Source organism: Harpia harpyja, chromosome 14 (assembly GCF_026419915.1).
Source record: "Harpia harpyja isolate bHarHar1 chromosome 14, bHarHar1 primary haplotype, whole genome shotgun sequence".
NCBI classification, from domain to species: Eukaryota; Metazoa; Chordata; class Aves; order Accipitriformes; family Accipitridae; genus Harpia; species Harpia harpyja.
Window position 1 is genome coordinate 35,940,434 of NC_068953.1, and position 15,205 is coordinate 35,955,638.

The window sequence follows — 15,205 nt, forward strand, 5'->3', positions numbered from 1 at the left end:
TGTGGCAGCAGTGCAGGGCAGTTCAGTGCATGGGCAGGAAGGAATTGAACACAGCAATCGGCAAAGGTCCCAGAGTTGCTCTGAACACTTGGAAAGGTTGGTGTGTCTGTTTTGGCATGTCTAAATCTATGTAGTCATCTTAGCTGCCTGGGAAGGGTGATCTAGGTAGAGATGTAGCTCAGTTTTGATGACAGCAAATGGAGCTGGAGCTGTCTTCATCTGTGGCTGGTTCAAGAACACAGGTTGAGGTGTCAGCTAATCCTCCACTGGGACAGGTGAGCCTCAAATCCCCTTCACAAGTAGTAGTGGATTTTGCCACTTTGTTCACCAGTCATTAGTTGTATCTGTCAATGGTGGTAAAATTGTTATGCGTTCTGACCACACCCCAAGGAAAAGCTGAGATTGGTTGAGCTTGAAAAATGTCTTCTCTTTTTGTAGGTTACAAGCTACCTGGAACAAAGTGTGGTGGGATTGTCCTGTGATGGGAGTCTAGGGCCTTGATCTGTCCTTTGCCAAAGACTTTAAGACTGTACGTGTGTTATGTGCTTTCCTAGCTAATTTGTTGAGGATTATACTTAAATCTGCTTAAAATCTCCCCAGTAAAACATGCGTGTCTGTCTGTTCTCAGATGTCTTCTCATTCTAGCTGCCTTTCACAATTGTCTGCTCTAGATGCTTTCCTGTGCTCTTAGCCTTGGATTCATGAAAGTGTGTATGAACCCCAATTACATGAGCTGTTAAAGTTGCAGGAACATTTCAGGATTAAATCTATATAAAGGAAAATTTTACATTTTATTTGTATTTCATCATTGAACAGAGTATATACAGGTTTGTTTGTCATATATTAATTTGGCCTCTGTTGATCAATCAGCTATCAGAGATAGCAAGGAGAGAAACCTATTAGTGGTTATACTCATAACCAGACATACTCAGAAGAATGTCTCTGTTTCTCAGTTCAGGTTTAAATATCATACTCAAACAGCTAAACAGTGATTCCACCTGTAAAGCTCTTCATAAATCAGTCACAAATAGTTTTGATGCATTTGAATGAAATAAATGTCATAGAATACCTGCTTTGTAATAGGGAAATTGCAGTATTCTAAGGACAGAAAATGTCCTTCCTGAGGCAATGTATGTAAAATACTTTTTAAATAATAATCCTTGTGAGCCAGGATGGCATACTATACAGTAAATGCCTTTGTAATGTTCAGACTCCAAATAATTGAAAAAAGGACCAAGATATCACCAGAAATACTGAACTCATTGGAAAAAATAGTAGTTTTCTGTTTGTTTTGGTTTTTTTCCCCTACCACAATAAGTCAAGTTCTGCTTTCCATTTCCCTACTCTAAATCTGATGTAAAAGCACATCAGTTGGCATCTCTGTGGATTTAACAGGGGGGAACTGAGAGCAGAATGAGACTCAACATCTATGTAACTATTGACAGTTTTAAATGACAACTAAGGGTTCATGGCAGCAGTATGGTTTTGAAAAAGTGGCTGCAGAAATAATCCAACAGTCCCCAGGACACAAACAAGGACGAATATCCAGAGAAACAGCCTGTCCACTACCATGGCAACATACTTCCAATCTTCAATGACCTGGAAGAAAAAGCCAATTAAAGATATTAGCAATTTGTCATATTCTTTTGCTCTTCCTCTTGCTAATGCTGAATTTTTGTTTATGAAAATAAAAGTAAACAAATCTGAAGGTTCAGGGAATAAACTGACTTTAGGCTTGGGAAGGGATTTTTCTCCTACAACCATTTTGGGCAGTGGTGAAAAATATTGTAAATATTTCTTAGCTGTCTTGGATGCACCAGGTACTGAGCGTGGCTGCTGGGTGGAAGCCAGTCCGGAAGAACCCACAGTCTAATCGAATTAAGGAATTTTTTTTCCTTTAATTTTGGTTTGCAGATGCTATTAATCTCAGTGGACAAAAATAGATGGTGTTTACTGCTGTTAAACAGGGTTAGCTTCAGAGTTCTTTTCTTGTCAGCAGTCATCCTAATCAAGGGTTTTAATGCATATTAATACTGCTGCTTTTATTAAAATCGCTTTTTGCCTTGCATATATTGTCTGTGAAAGTCATGGCCTTAGATTCTGCTCTCAAACTGAAGTGAGTATCAGGCTATTGTTGTAAAGGGGGAATATATCAATCTTCATTTGCATCTCAGGATTGCTTATTTTATCCTCTCTCATTGATTCTAGTTACACATGGGACATCCTCACCTCAATGGCTTTACCTTGCTTGTCAATTATCTCATGTCTTATATTAGAACATTACATATTTTTCCTTCAGTGCACACTTTTAATTTCCACTGCTGCTAATGGGAATTGTGTGCTTCTGAAATCATACTGTAGTAAATGTACATGAGCAGTTGTTATCAGACTGTGATAATGAAGGAAGAAAACAGAGATTAAAATTATGAGTATAGAAAAGTGATATGTAATATCAGAGGACCCTGTGTGAAAAGCATTCAATTAATTTTTGATGTATAAAATACCCTTGAAAATTGTTCTTAGTATCACATGGAAGCTTTGTAGATCCTTTAAGTGTGCAACACATTCTTGCAAGAATTTTTGAGCTATTAGAAAACTTTTTTCTGCTCTATGAAGTCTGCTTCTGTTCAGACAGTTTCAATGTTTACAAGCTCATGTCTAATGTTAATAGCTGATCTTCTTTATTTATATTGACAGTAATTTCAGTTAATAGAAAACATGAACTACTCAGTGGCATGCTCCTCAAGGGACTTCTGCAAGATCGGAAACCCAACTTTATTTAATCTGCTTGGCTGAGGGAGGGAGAGCAGAACAGAAATAGAGAACCTAGAGTCTGACTGGGATCTGGGTCACAGAGGGGACATTGGTAGGTATGAGGTTGATTTTTCCTAATCATGGGTGCTTGTCTAAACAAAACTCTGAACCATCTGAGTTTTTCCAAGCATTATTCACAGTGTTTTTATATCAGCTTTAGTGTGCTAGCTAGTAGCACATGAGTAGGACAAGTGAATAGGGCAGCAGCAGTACTGCTTAAATGCGTCCTGGATAAAGTACATCTTATAGCCAATAACAAGTCTGATTTAACTCAAATGAAAGAAGTGTCAGCTCTGCTGGCATTAGGATTTCGATCCTACCCATTATGTTTGCCATATGCAGACAGATATCTTATCCCAGAGAGGGTGTTTGCAAAGGCATTTTACCAATTTTACTAAATCCTCCTTCTGTGCCCAATTAGGTAAATAAATGCTTGAACTGCAGGTAGATTGTTTCTGGTTAATGTGGCCTGGTCATGGGTTGAGTCACAGTCTTACTGAATACAATGAGGAATATTCTTTTTCTGACCTGGAACTAAATATTATTTTTTTCCCCCTGCCAAACACTACTTGCATGTGACAACACGGTGTTTTCAAGGGTGCTTCATGACTTATTGGGCAATCAACATTCTCTCTTTGTAGAAATAGCCATGTTACTTTCCAGGAGAGTATTGGTGTTTACCAAATTGCTATTCATTAAGTTCTTTTAACAGCAAAAATTATTTCCTCTTATAAGCTATAGCTAGAATCTCTCTAAAAACTTCAGAATAGCTAGGGAGTTCAAATATGCTTTCTGAAGAACAGCGTGTTACAGAGGAGGACAGGAGATGAAGTTTGGAAAGTCTGGGATGATTTCTCATTTTTACTTACACTCTGGTCGTTGTCATCACTTTTCATGTGCTCTGCTATAAAACTGACTCCATCAATTGCTTCTTGGACCTCAGGAGAAAATTTTGTGCCTGTTCTTAACCTAAAATCTCGATGGCTGCTGACACTGTCAAGAGTCTCAGTGATTTTCATATCACATTTTTTGGCAGAGGCTGTATTCAAAAAATAGGTAGAGTTCTTGTAGAAGTCAGCTGGCTCCATACAAGGATTCTCAGCTTTTGTCTTTTTGCAGTTGCACAGCTTTTGCCGTGGAGAATTATTTTCTGGACGCTTCATGAACAGGTAGGCTGGGAGTCTTTCAAGGAAAACCAGCTTTACCCAAGGGGGCATGGTGTGAGTACTTGGAGATCTATGGTGGACATTGAGTACACAGACACTGGTAACTATTGAGAAGGTCACTAGTACCATTGTAAACATGAGATACTTCCCAATCAGTGGAACATCTAGAGATGTTGGAGGGACTATTTTGGATATCAGCAGCAAGAACACAGTCAAGGCAAGCAACACAGATATGCATAAGGTCATTTTTTCACCACAGTCTGAAGGCAAGTAGAACACCAGGATGGCTAAGGATGTAATTAGCACACATGGAATGATAAGATTGATGGTATAAAAAAGAGGTTTCCTTTTAATAATGAAGTCATATGTCACATCGACATAATTGGGGTCCAAAGGATTTACAGTCCTTCTTCCTGGGAGTGCTACAATGTCCCACTCTCCACTTGGCGTAAAGTCGTCCATGCTTGCCATGGAAGTTTTAAGCACCATATCAATTTCTGTATGATCATATGTCCAAGACCGGAACTTTAATGTGCAGTTTTGTTGATCGAATGGGAAATGCTTAACTTCAATCTTGCAGGCACTCTTGTAAATGGCTGGTGGTAACCAGCGAATGCTTCCATTATTCTTCACAATTGCATTTGTGTAAAGTGAAACTTCGTATGTGCCATCCGCACTAATGAAACAAGAGGAAAGAAAAAGGAGAGAAGATAATAAAACATTAAAAGGAAAAACAGTTCGAAGCAGAAAAGCTCTGACATTCTTGGTCTTGTGGGCCTCAGTTGTTCCTAGAATCAAAATTTAGTAATATTTTGATTTTGAAATCTATGTTGTAGGGAGGTATAACTTGATAGGGAGATTAATGTATGCATTTCTCCCAATCAGAGAATTTATATTTAGTCCAATACTTAAAAAAATTATTTTATAAAATTATTATTAAATAATAAATATGCATCTCTGTTTCATCCAAAGAACTCAAAGTATTTTGTAAATGTTTGTTAAAGTAATTAAGGCTTACAACATCTCTGAAGGCTGAGTAAAAATGAGATCATCCAGCATGAAAATGGAGGTACCTTTGATCTGGAACACAGCCACTGCTAAGAGCACGCAGCAACACTCCTAAATGACTTGGACAAGGAAATAAGGATGAGCAGTGTTAGTTAGAAATGCAGGGAGAGTGTAGGCAGAGGAAATGTAATTATATGGTTTACAATTTATTGCATCACTCCAGTTAATGTTTACTTATTACAAAACCAGAACAAACAAGCCACAGTGTTCTTAGTGCCCACAAATAATCTTGGCTCTGTATCTCCTCCACCTGCCAAACTTCCACCAGGAGAGTCTTCTATGTTATGATGGGCCCTTTAATTCAGGGAGAAGATCATTATCTGTCAGTAGTCAATATCTTCTCCTGTCTAGTGTTTCTGGGTGAACAACTTAGGGCTGTTTAACCTATGAAGTATCCCGAGGTAGAAATGTGCATTGGTCAATTGCTGATAAATATTATTGAAATTTAGTGTTTTTGTGTCTATTCACTGCATCTTCTCACCTGTGCTATGCAACACCTTTCAAACTCAGCCAATCAGGCTACTAAAGAAAAGTGTAACAGTAGGAAGGAACAACTATTAGTGACTGTTTTTCCTGACAGATGAGGAAACTCAAAGATTTGTTCCTATGTCGATCAATCACTTTTATTAAAAACTGGGTTAGCCACTTAGTTATACTGCAGAGAAGAGTCTGTACTAGATACATCCCACATGCCTGCCTTTTGATAAACATATCTGTAAAGAAATGTACATAGCCTGAAGGCCATATGTTATCTGCAAAAATAAAGGACCAAACTCACTGCAAGTGAACGAATGAAGTTCAGCTGACTATGGTTAAGTAGCACCCTTTTATTTGAGTGGAAATGGGCCCCTTAAGAGTTAATAAAAAGTCTAATGAATCACTTGTTTGTTCACAAAACATCATGGAAAATAGGGCTATTTCAGTGCTAAAGTTGATTTTTTTCTAAGCAGGGAAGTGCTACAAGTATCCAAGGCTTGGCACATGTGTAGCTGTTCTCCAGATCAGTTGCATTTGGCTCTGGAGAGGCCTCATGTTACCAATGCTGGTGCCTGGTGCTGAGCTGAGACCCTTATAGCTAACTCATGTAGGCATTGAAACAAACAGATGCGGAAGTGAGAGGCTGTAGTGTACAAGGGTCATTAGTTCATTGCCAATAAAATTGCTATTTTTTAGTAAAGAGGTTCTATCTTATTTCTCACGTCTGTATCTCCCTGAGTTAGATCTACCATTATGCTGTACAATGTACTGCGTAGACTCCTGGGCTGAGAATCTGTAGGTTCTTCTGCTGGCTGCCCTTGGCTCAGCTGTGGGATAGAGGCTGGGCTGCTGATGCTGTCTCAGTGGCCTCTGCAGTCCTGTGCACGGGCTACATATGGACAGAGCTGTGGGGCATGGGAATGCTCCTCGTGTTTTCTTTAGCACCTTCTTGAACTGACTGATGCCTTTGAAATGCTGCTTCTGCAGCAGAAAGTTACAGGGGGTTGTCCTTTATCTAAAATTTTAATTTGAATCTTTGTACTAATGTAAAAATCCAATATGGTGAGGCAAAAAGCTTGTTCCCATACATTTAAGAAGCCTTTTAAAACTCTTTCTTTCCGTTCTTATAATCCATTAAATGGTATCGTTTGGAGAGTAAGGAAGAAAGCAGCAGAGGGTGGGGACACAATTTACCAGAACAAGATTTGACCAGGCAGAGTACATCCTAATCCACTGGCTGAATTATTTTGTGACTAATACAATAGTTTTAAGTATTTCTCAAATCTGATTTCCAGTAGTAGGATTCTAGGGACTTAACTCAGTTATATATAAACTTCCTAAGTTTCCCATCTGTACATGTTCATAAACCATCATGTGTTCATGAGTTCATTGGTTTTCAAAGTATCATGAAAGTATATTATAAGTTTTGATTATTTTTTTTCCCAAAGACTTGATATCATCCACTTCAAGGCTTTGCTAGAGATTTAAAAACGAAGCAAAGCAAAACAAAATTGGCAGTTAGCTGTTTGTTTGAAAGAAGAACTGAAGTATGGTCTAGCACCAAGCTTTTATTTTTCTCAGTACTGTAAAGCAACAGGGTCAAATGTTGACAGATTTATTATGTATTCTTATAATTGATTTTTTAATGCTTTATGAAAACAGAACATAATTTGTTTTTGTAAATGAATATTAACTCATGGAGTTCTGGTACATGTGAAGTTTGTAACAGATTTGTGTTCTGGGGTTTGTGGTGGAAGGGAGGGGGGAAGAAGAAGTAGACAAAAATGTAGCTCAGAACCTAAGATGTCTGACAGAATTCCAGATGTCTTATCTCCTTGCAAGCATGACCAGTTATGGCTGCGCTTGTACTTACAATTCATACTTTCCATATAGTCTAGTTTGATATACATCTGTGTCTCAATTGTGAGCCTTGTCACAGATCCCCTGGTGTTTTAACAGCTCACGCTGCAGACATGCTCCAAGTCTTCTGGAATTTCTTTAACCAGAGCCCTGATTTTACTAAAATTATCTTTGACGCCAGTACCCCAGTCAGATACACTTGATACTGGCTAAAAGTTACAAAATTCAGTTTTAGAATTTTATCAGACCTACTTCATTGGTTCTGATGGTTGTTTCTTGATACATGGTTAAAGTTTTGTTCACTGTCTGCATAAACCACAGAAGTTTTACTTACTTATTGTAAAGCACAATGTCTGGCAACCAGATGTGTTTTGCAGGTATTCTCAGCTTATTTATTCCTTCATAGTCAGAGGGCTTCCAAGCCAAACGATAATCAATCCACTCCTAAGAGAAGAATTATACAGTAGTGATGGGAGTATCCAGACCAGCATTAACAAAACAATCACTGTGATGGAGTGAAAGCAATTGCATTTGTGGCTTGCAAGAGCATGCCTCTGTGGGTTTGGTTACCTGGTTCAGCCAGACATTTGTAGTCATGATCTGCTCCCGTTCATTCTGCAGCGAAAAAGAGAGAGAAGAGTAGTCCTCTAAAATGTTTCAGTTTATTGCAGTAATAAGATTTATTCAGTAGGCTTCTGAGGATATGTCCAACTGTGCAGCATGATTTCATCCAGTGTATTTCAAGACAGGCATTTCTCTGCTGGTAATATGGCCAGTCTTGTGCACATACTGATGATACATAGTAACCCCACAAGTGTAGAGCTCCACGGGGCTTTTAACAAGGACAGTTGTGACTGGAGTATGGCTATTTGGGAACAATTACCACCACTCTGCTGAGCTGATTTCTGCCCCCTTACCCGCTGTGGATTTGATTTGAAACAGAAGGCACATCTGACCACCAGGAAGGCCTAGATTAACTTGTATGAGGTTTATGTAAGGTTTTGCCATGTAAGCTCTCAGCTGGCAGGCTCTGCTTCATGAAACCACTGTCTCTCTGGACAGCAGTCCAGAAAAGAAGTCTCTCTGCAGCAGATCTGTATGGCTGGGGGTCTACTGAAGGGGCAAGGTAGGAGGTCAAAGAGCCAGGAGGATTTCTGCAGGAAAACAGGTTAATTCTCCGATCCTGAAGATGCTTGAGATTGTCAGAGCCTATAAGATGCTTAATTTTATTTTGTGCTTGAAGATTGAGGATACAGAGGGACTGAGCTGTGCCATTCTTGATCCTAGCCCATTCATCTACTCTGTTTAGGTTGTTGATTGCTGGGGCCTGTGGGGGCAAGGCACCTTGCTTTTTATGCCCAGAATCTACAATCTGGGAGGACACTGTGCTAGTGGTGGCAGTGCACCGTGTGAGGAGGCATGTCTGTGTCCAGGTGGAATTCTCCAGGAGAGAGGGAGCACTTGTCCCAGAGTCATCTGGTATACATGACAGTATATCCTGTATAAATCAGCCTGCACATATATAGGAAAGCTCATCTGCTTGTACAGTTTCCCTTATGTTCCATGAGTGTCTGTCTTTTCTTCTTGAGTTTCAGAATATAAATTATATAGGTCTCTTAAAGTTTGCAGCAGTCCAGTCACTGGCCCATACACAAATTCTGGCAGGGAGGCAGTCATCTGTATCATCTTTTTCATCCAGGGAGAGAGCAGCAGAGTTGAAAGCCCCGATTCAGGAAATTATCCCCACTTATGTGCTGGATCTTGTTCCCACTGCAGTTAATGCTAAACCTCTCTTGGCATTGAGGTGTGTGTTTGTGCCTTGGAAAAACTGTTAAACACATGCTAACCTTGTGACTGAAAATGTCTTTCAGACCCATCGAAGTAATTTTTATTGAATATGAGGAGTCGCTTACGTGAGGATTGTTTTAACCACATTAAACTATTCCAGCCAGAATTAACATGTCTTTTTCTTTACAATAATTCACTGTTCTTTGCTGATATGCCTGATATGCCATGAGATGTTGAGCTGGCTTTGTAGCTTGTTTTCAGGCCATTAAACCAGATTTCTTTGATGCAAACAGCAGAAGATCGTTTAGCATTGTATACACAGTCCAGGATAGGTCCTGACCTGGTGTAACTTACTGTAGCTGTACTGAAATCACTGGAATGATTTTGATTTTTTGATCAATGGAATTTTATTGGCTGAAAATCTGGCCACTGTTCTTTATTGCTTAGGCATAGATTGATCTCCCTGTTGTAGCTGCATTCTGAAGTATAAAACCAGTAAATTGCCATGTATGGGCCCTGCCTATTAAGTATTATTATGTAAACTAGAAAATAACAGGGACATAGTAATACCAATATGACTTTTACTTAGAGTACTGTGCAGGTAGTAACGAATTAAAAGGCATAGCCTAATTTGAACTTACCACGCTGATGAGCTGTGCCAGGGAAACCTGCAATTCTATAGATACCAACTGGGATGAGTTGACAGCTGGTCGAATTAACTTATTGTACCTGTCAGGACTCAGTAGGTGGTTCATTAACTTTTCTTCAGCATCTGCTGCGGTGCTTCCTGTAAAACATCACGTAACAGGATTTCAGAAAGGAGACCAAGAGACATGATGTAGGGATCACAGAATTTCTGTGCATCAGATCGTCTTCATGAAATAATGAGGGCTTTTGATTTTGTAAAGACTGTAGGCTTGTGTGAACAGAAGGATATGGTGCTTGCACCAATATCTGTTCTGAAGTTGACTGTCTTTCACAGAGCATAGATCAAAGCAGATAAATCAGAACCCTTCGGGTTTCTTCATGCTAAAATGTGAAGCTCAAGTTGATAGATACTTTTGGGAGTACATTGAGAAATAGAAACCGGGAGCAAACCACTCTCTTAATAACAGAGGAAGAACATTTCAATGATCCAAATGCAGGGATTCTGGCTGCGACTTCTCTCTTTAGTGTTGTAGGAGACAGAGTTGCAGGCACGTGTACAAATTGAAAGACTGATCTGTGTAGGGAAAACCAGGGGATGAGCTGCAGGAGTCATAAGGGGTTTTTAATGATTGAAAGCTCTTTGGTAGCTAGTGATGTTTCTGTTTCAGCATGATTTTATTTGAAAACCTGAGGCAGTATGTAAGCCTTATTTTATGTGGAAACAAAACCCGATTTATGGAGTAGCACAAATACCGTAAATCTTAGATGGCCAAAGCTGGAGTTTAGTGACTGCAAAATAAGGTATCTGCAGGATACTATCAAACAAGCCTCAACATTCGCCATGGAGCAGAACAGCTTGTGGCACAAACCCAGAGGTAACCGCGTCTGTTCCCATGTTCTTGCATGTGGTTTTTAAAGCCATTCTAGTGGACTTTTCAAACCACTATTGACCACCGAATAATACTGATGACTAAGGTCCTGGTAATGTCCTGCCAACAGAATTGACCCAGAGAGATTCTGCTCTGTGTCAAGTAATTCTGTGTTGTGTTATACAGCTGACAGTGATGGACACAGGTGTTAATGAAAACAGATTCTAATCCAATTGATAGAATGATTCTTCCATAGGAAAGGGTACCTAACTCAACCCTAGATATTGCAGAATTGAGGATAGTGTCCCTACAGCATACTTGCTTCATTATTCCCCAGAGCATTTCCACACAGCAAAAACCACTGGCCATGCAAGTATTTTAAATTTGTGGTACATAAAAAACCAGAACAAATTAACGTTATAGCATATCCATGAGATCCAGAGAAAGGCAGACATCAAAAGGCCAGGATTACCTAAGTAGCCAAAGTTTGTGTGCATTTCTAGAAGGTGCCTAGTTTCTATGTGAACTGGGCTGTAAGTTGCTAGGGGGAACAAGTCTCTCCTGAAACTTGTACTTGTGAATTCCACTCAGATTAAAAAAAATACTATAAGAACTTCTTGTTTCTGATCCAGTAAGAAAGTGGAGACACATAAAAGGAAACATTATTGAACAGATTTTTCACATCTAAGAACAGCTTTTACTGAAGCTCTGGGGAAAGGTTGAGGTAAACACCAGGCTTCTTTTAATTCTTTTAAGACCAGCATGTGCTATGGCATTGGTAGCGCAAATTTTGTCACATATACTTGACCATAACATTGCTCTTCAGAATAGGCTTCTCAAATACTTCCCAAGCCATTTGGGAAAACAAATTTGGATGAATACATCTGTGTTTGTTGGGTCAGTTTGTTTTTTGATTCATACTTGCTTTGTACCTCCCTGCAAGTCATTATAAAAGCCCTAGTACCATGTGATATTTTAATATTACATTTATTCTCAATGTAAGCCTGCCTAATCAAAGGCTTATCAAGCTAGAGCTATGTTGATCCTTGCTAAGCTCCAGATTCTGTTTTTTCTTATGTATTGCAATCAAGATAGAGCTAAGTTTGATACTGTGAAGAAAATGGGGCCGCACTCTAGGAATGAATTGATCTGTGTTTATAAGGATAGGTGAGAAGCCTTGTGGTAGCTAAAGAGAGAATCTTGGTTAAAGTGATTTTATTGTGTTGTTTTGTTTTGTGTGGTGTGGGGGTTTTTTGTTTTGTTTTGTTGGTTTTTTTTTTAACAAACATTCCTGCTGTTGCATATGTAAGTGACATAAGCAGATGGCTATAATTCAAATATAATTAAATTGCCATTTGGTTTGTTTCATACAGTGATCACTGCATGCTGCTAGCAAAGACAGTGAGCTCTTGTTCGAATTGATAAATATGTTTTCACTGTGTTGCCATCTTTTTCTGTAAATATTCTAGCATATGGAGTATTTGCTAAGCAGCAAGTAAGAAGTAGAAACTGCAGAATATTTGCAGAAAGCTAATTCTGAATTTGTAATAATCCTATTCTCTGAAACCTGGTTTTAGCAATCATAGTAGTCTGGTCTGCAAATCAAAACATACTGTGGGGTCTGCATGTCTGATGAGAACAGCTCAGATTTTGAAGTACTGACTCTCAATAAACTATGTAGATGAATGACAGGCCATGACTTAATTATAAAAAATGATTTGTTAATAATGAATCCCTTTAAGAAATTATTATCTGTTCTTAGGGAAGTGGTTCCTGTAATGAATAATTCTTTATAAAATTGCCATCCCATCCCAACCTTTAAATAACTTAATAACCAGAAATAACGATTGAAGGGGCTCTTCTCTCGTCTCTCTCAGATGCCTGTATCAAATACCGCTAGATGTCAGCAGTGCACTGCCCTAAAGGTTGCTAAACCACTCTGTAAATAACATGCAAAAATGAGTGATTCTTGTATAATTTTTCTAATCTATTTTCCATTACCAATCTACATATTAACCAGATGGCACCTAATGAGAACAAAATTACCAGGCATTCAAGTTAATCTTTATATGCATGAAATCATAAAATTACGTCAGTAGCCATGCATTTGAAACTACTCTTTTGCATCTCATAGTTGGAAGAAATGAAAGTGCACAGTTTCACTTGCAAACTGGTTTTTTCCAAATAGCAGTAATCACCAGAAATGTTGCAGAGGATAGACTGATGCTTTTAGACAAATGATTTTAACAAGAATGATGAAGCAGTCCTAATTTGGGGGTGGAGTATTTTTGTGTACTGAAAGCAGTAATAGCGAAAACACATTGGGGTGGAACCTGAGCTAGGAAAATTGTTTCAGCTTCACTGAACATGCTACACATCTGCTCCATGACAAGGAGAGCAAATTGCCACATAACTTGCAGTACACATTCTGCAGTAAGTTTGTTTTTTCTGTGGGAGTATGACCATAAAAAAAAATTGCATCAGGATGCTTCCAATTCCAATTTCACAGCAGAAGAAAAAAAACACAGACTTCATTCAGTCCCCTGTGCAAACTTTCCCTTTGACATGTTCTAAATTAAATGTATAAAATGAAATAACCAGTCATCCTGTGTTATGTTGTTTATTTTCAGTGTAATGACAAATATGTTGGAGTGATTTCCACAGAACAGAATAAGGAGCAATGTTGACAAATACAGGCAAGTGCACTGTTACCACTGTCTAAATTGCAAAATTTAACATAAGGGATGTTTCATCTGTTTCCCTGACTTCGGTTATTTTAATAAATGTTGAAATAGCATTTGTTTAGAAATAATATATTGTAGCACATGTTGTCATTTTTGTTCTTTCCTCTCTCACAAATAACTTAAGTGGACAACGGTGACATATCAAATTCCCATCTGTAGTTTGTAAAGATCAAACAAGAAGCAGCAATAAGACAATCCCATTATCTTATCTGAAATGACTTCATGATGTTGTTACTTCTCAGCATACTCTTGAGTAAAAAGATTTATATAACCTCTTAGAACAATGCATGCTAATTTGGAACACTTATTGTTCCAATGGATGTAGTGGTGAATTTACTGTATTTTAAAGACTATTTTAATTTCTGCACTGCAATTAATGCAACTAAAAAGGAAATATTAATGGGTTAAAAAGTGTGTAATCTAAGAATCTAAAGTAGGCCCTCACTCTTCATGTGTTACAAAGCAGATGTTTTCTAAAGTTGCCTTTCAGTGACTGAAGAAAAAAAACAACTGTGGGATGAATAGGTAATTATGGGAAAGATGTGATTTTTGTGTCAGTTCAATTTCAGCCGGTTTCACTCTGAACAGTTCAGTGGAGTCCCTCTGTGGGAAGAAGCTCCCATGGTAAATGCACTATTTCATGCTGCTGTCGGGCTGTGTGTGTTGACTAAAGCATATGCAAGAAATCCTGGCGGACTAAAGAAAATGTTCTTAATGTATGTTTGCTTTTTTTTAGCATATATTTACATATTTCAACTTCATTTAAACTATTTACATAATAATCAAACAATAGGAAGTATGAACTTTGCAAAATATGTGAACTTGAGCCAATAATTAGAGGGGTGATATCTGTCTTATGGTTCATGTCTGTCGGACATGACATGGTTAATTTTTTATTTTTTCACTCTGAGCACAATACCTGCTTTTCCCATCACAGATGATCCTGGGAGCATCTAAAGGGATATTATTTAGTGATTATCATTGTCATCTTCTACTGCTCTGTCATTTTATGTCCAACTTACTGTCTGTCCATATCCATCGTAGGGGATTTGCTGATACCGAACAAGCCAGAAACAACACTAAAATAATCAATTTCATGCATCCTCTTAAAGTGTGCAGCCTACTGAGGTGATAGTTACAAATTGTCTGAGAGCTTATATCACAGTCCTATCTCCTAGCCCTGAAAGCTATCGCTGTTCTGCAAACTGTATCTGAAAGAAAAGATCACTTACCGTTAAAATAAAAGGAGCCCACTACAAAGAGAAAGAGGGTATATGTATTCCTCATGGCAATAACACGAAGAGGTGGATTGCTGTTCTTCAATTAAGACAGCTGGCAATAGGCTCTGCTGTCAGGGATGCACAAGGAGGAGATGTAAAAGCAAACCTGAATCTTGGAGGTATTAAATGCCTGGAAAGAGACAGACAGTAGGACCTGGCAGAAGCATTCTGTAAAGTGGAGTTTTCGTGAGCATAGTGGTCCCTCCCCCTTTGCAGCTGTTTAAAGAGCTTTGTGAAGAGGAAAAGCACATAAGAAGAGGGAACATAATGTGATAATGTTGAATAAGAGGAAATGAAAGAGCAAGCTAAGGAACATGATCTGCAAAACACAACTGCTTAATTCTTGCTACTAGATAACATTTAGAAGGTTTCTGGTTAATAAGTGCAGTGGATGGGAATAGCTGTGTGGCAAGAGCTGGTTATAAGTTTGTGCCAGAAGACCTGTTAGTGAAAGACATGTCAATAAATTATAGCCCTAGCAGAGGGTAATT

The 15,205-nt window shown here is 38.5% G+C and overlaps 1 protein-coding gene across 1 annotated transcript; it reads right to left on the bottom strand.

Annotated features, from left to right (window-relative positions):
• Positions 1-772: 772 nt before the first annotated feature.
• On the bottom strand, positions 773-14,925 carry LOC128151331 (neuronal acetylcholine receptor subunit beta-4). Its single transcript, XM_052808670.1, has 6 exons — positions 14,667-14,925; positions 9,815-9,960; positions 7,956-8,000; positions 7,720-7,829; positions 3,684-4,656; positions 773-1,599 (listed from the first exon to the last, which is right to left on the bottom strand). Exons 1-6 carry the CDS (start codon positions 14,719-14,721, stop codon positions 1,459-1,461), a joined length of 1,470 nt encoding a protein of 489 aa, XP_052664630.1. The 5' UTR covers positions 14,722-14,925; the 3' UTR covers positions 773-1,458.
• Positions 14,926-15,205: the final 280 nt, after the last annotated feature.

Excerpts from the sequence above, each read along its gene's own strand:
- LOC128151331 (XM_052808670.1), bottom strand. The coding sequence starts at position 14,721 with ATGAGGAATACATATACCCTCTTTCTCTTTGTAGTGGGCTCCTTTTAT. Across the intron at positions 9,961-14,666 it reads GGGCTCCTTTTATTTTAACG|GAAGCACCGCAGCAGATGCT; the intron begins GTAAGTGATCTT and ends GATGTTTTACAG. Across the intron at positions 8,001-9,814 it reads TGGCACAGCTCATCAGCGTG|AATGAACGGGAGCAGATCAT; the intron begins GTAAGTTCAAAT and ends TTTTCGCTGCAG.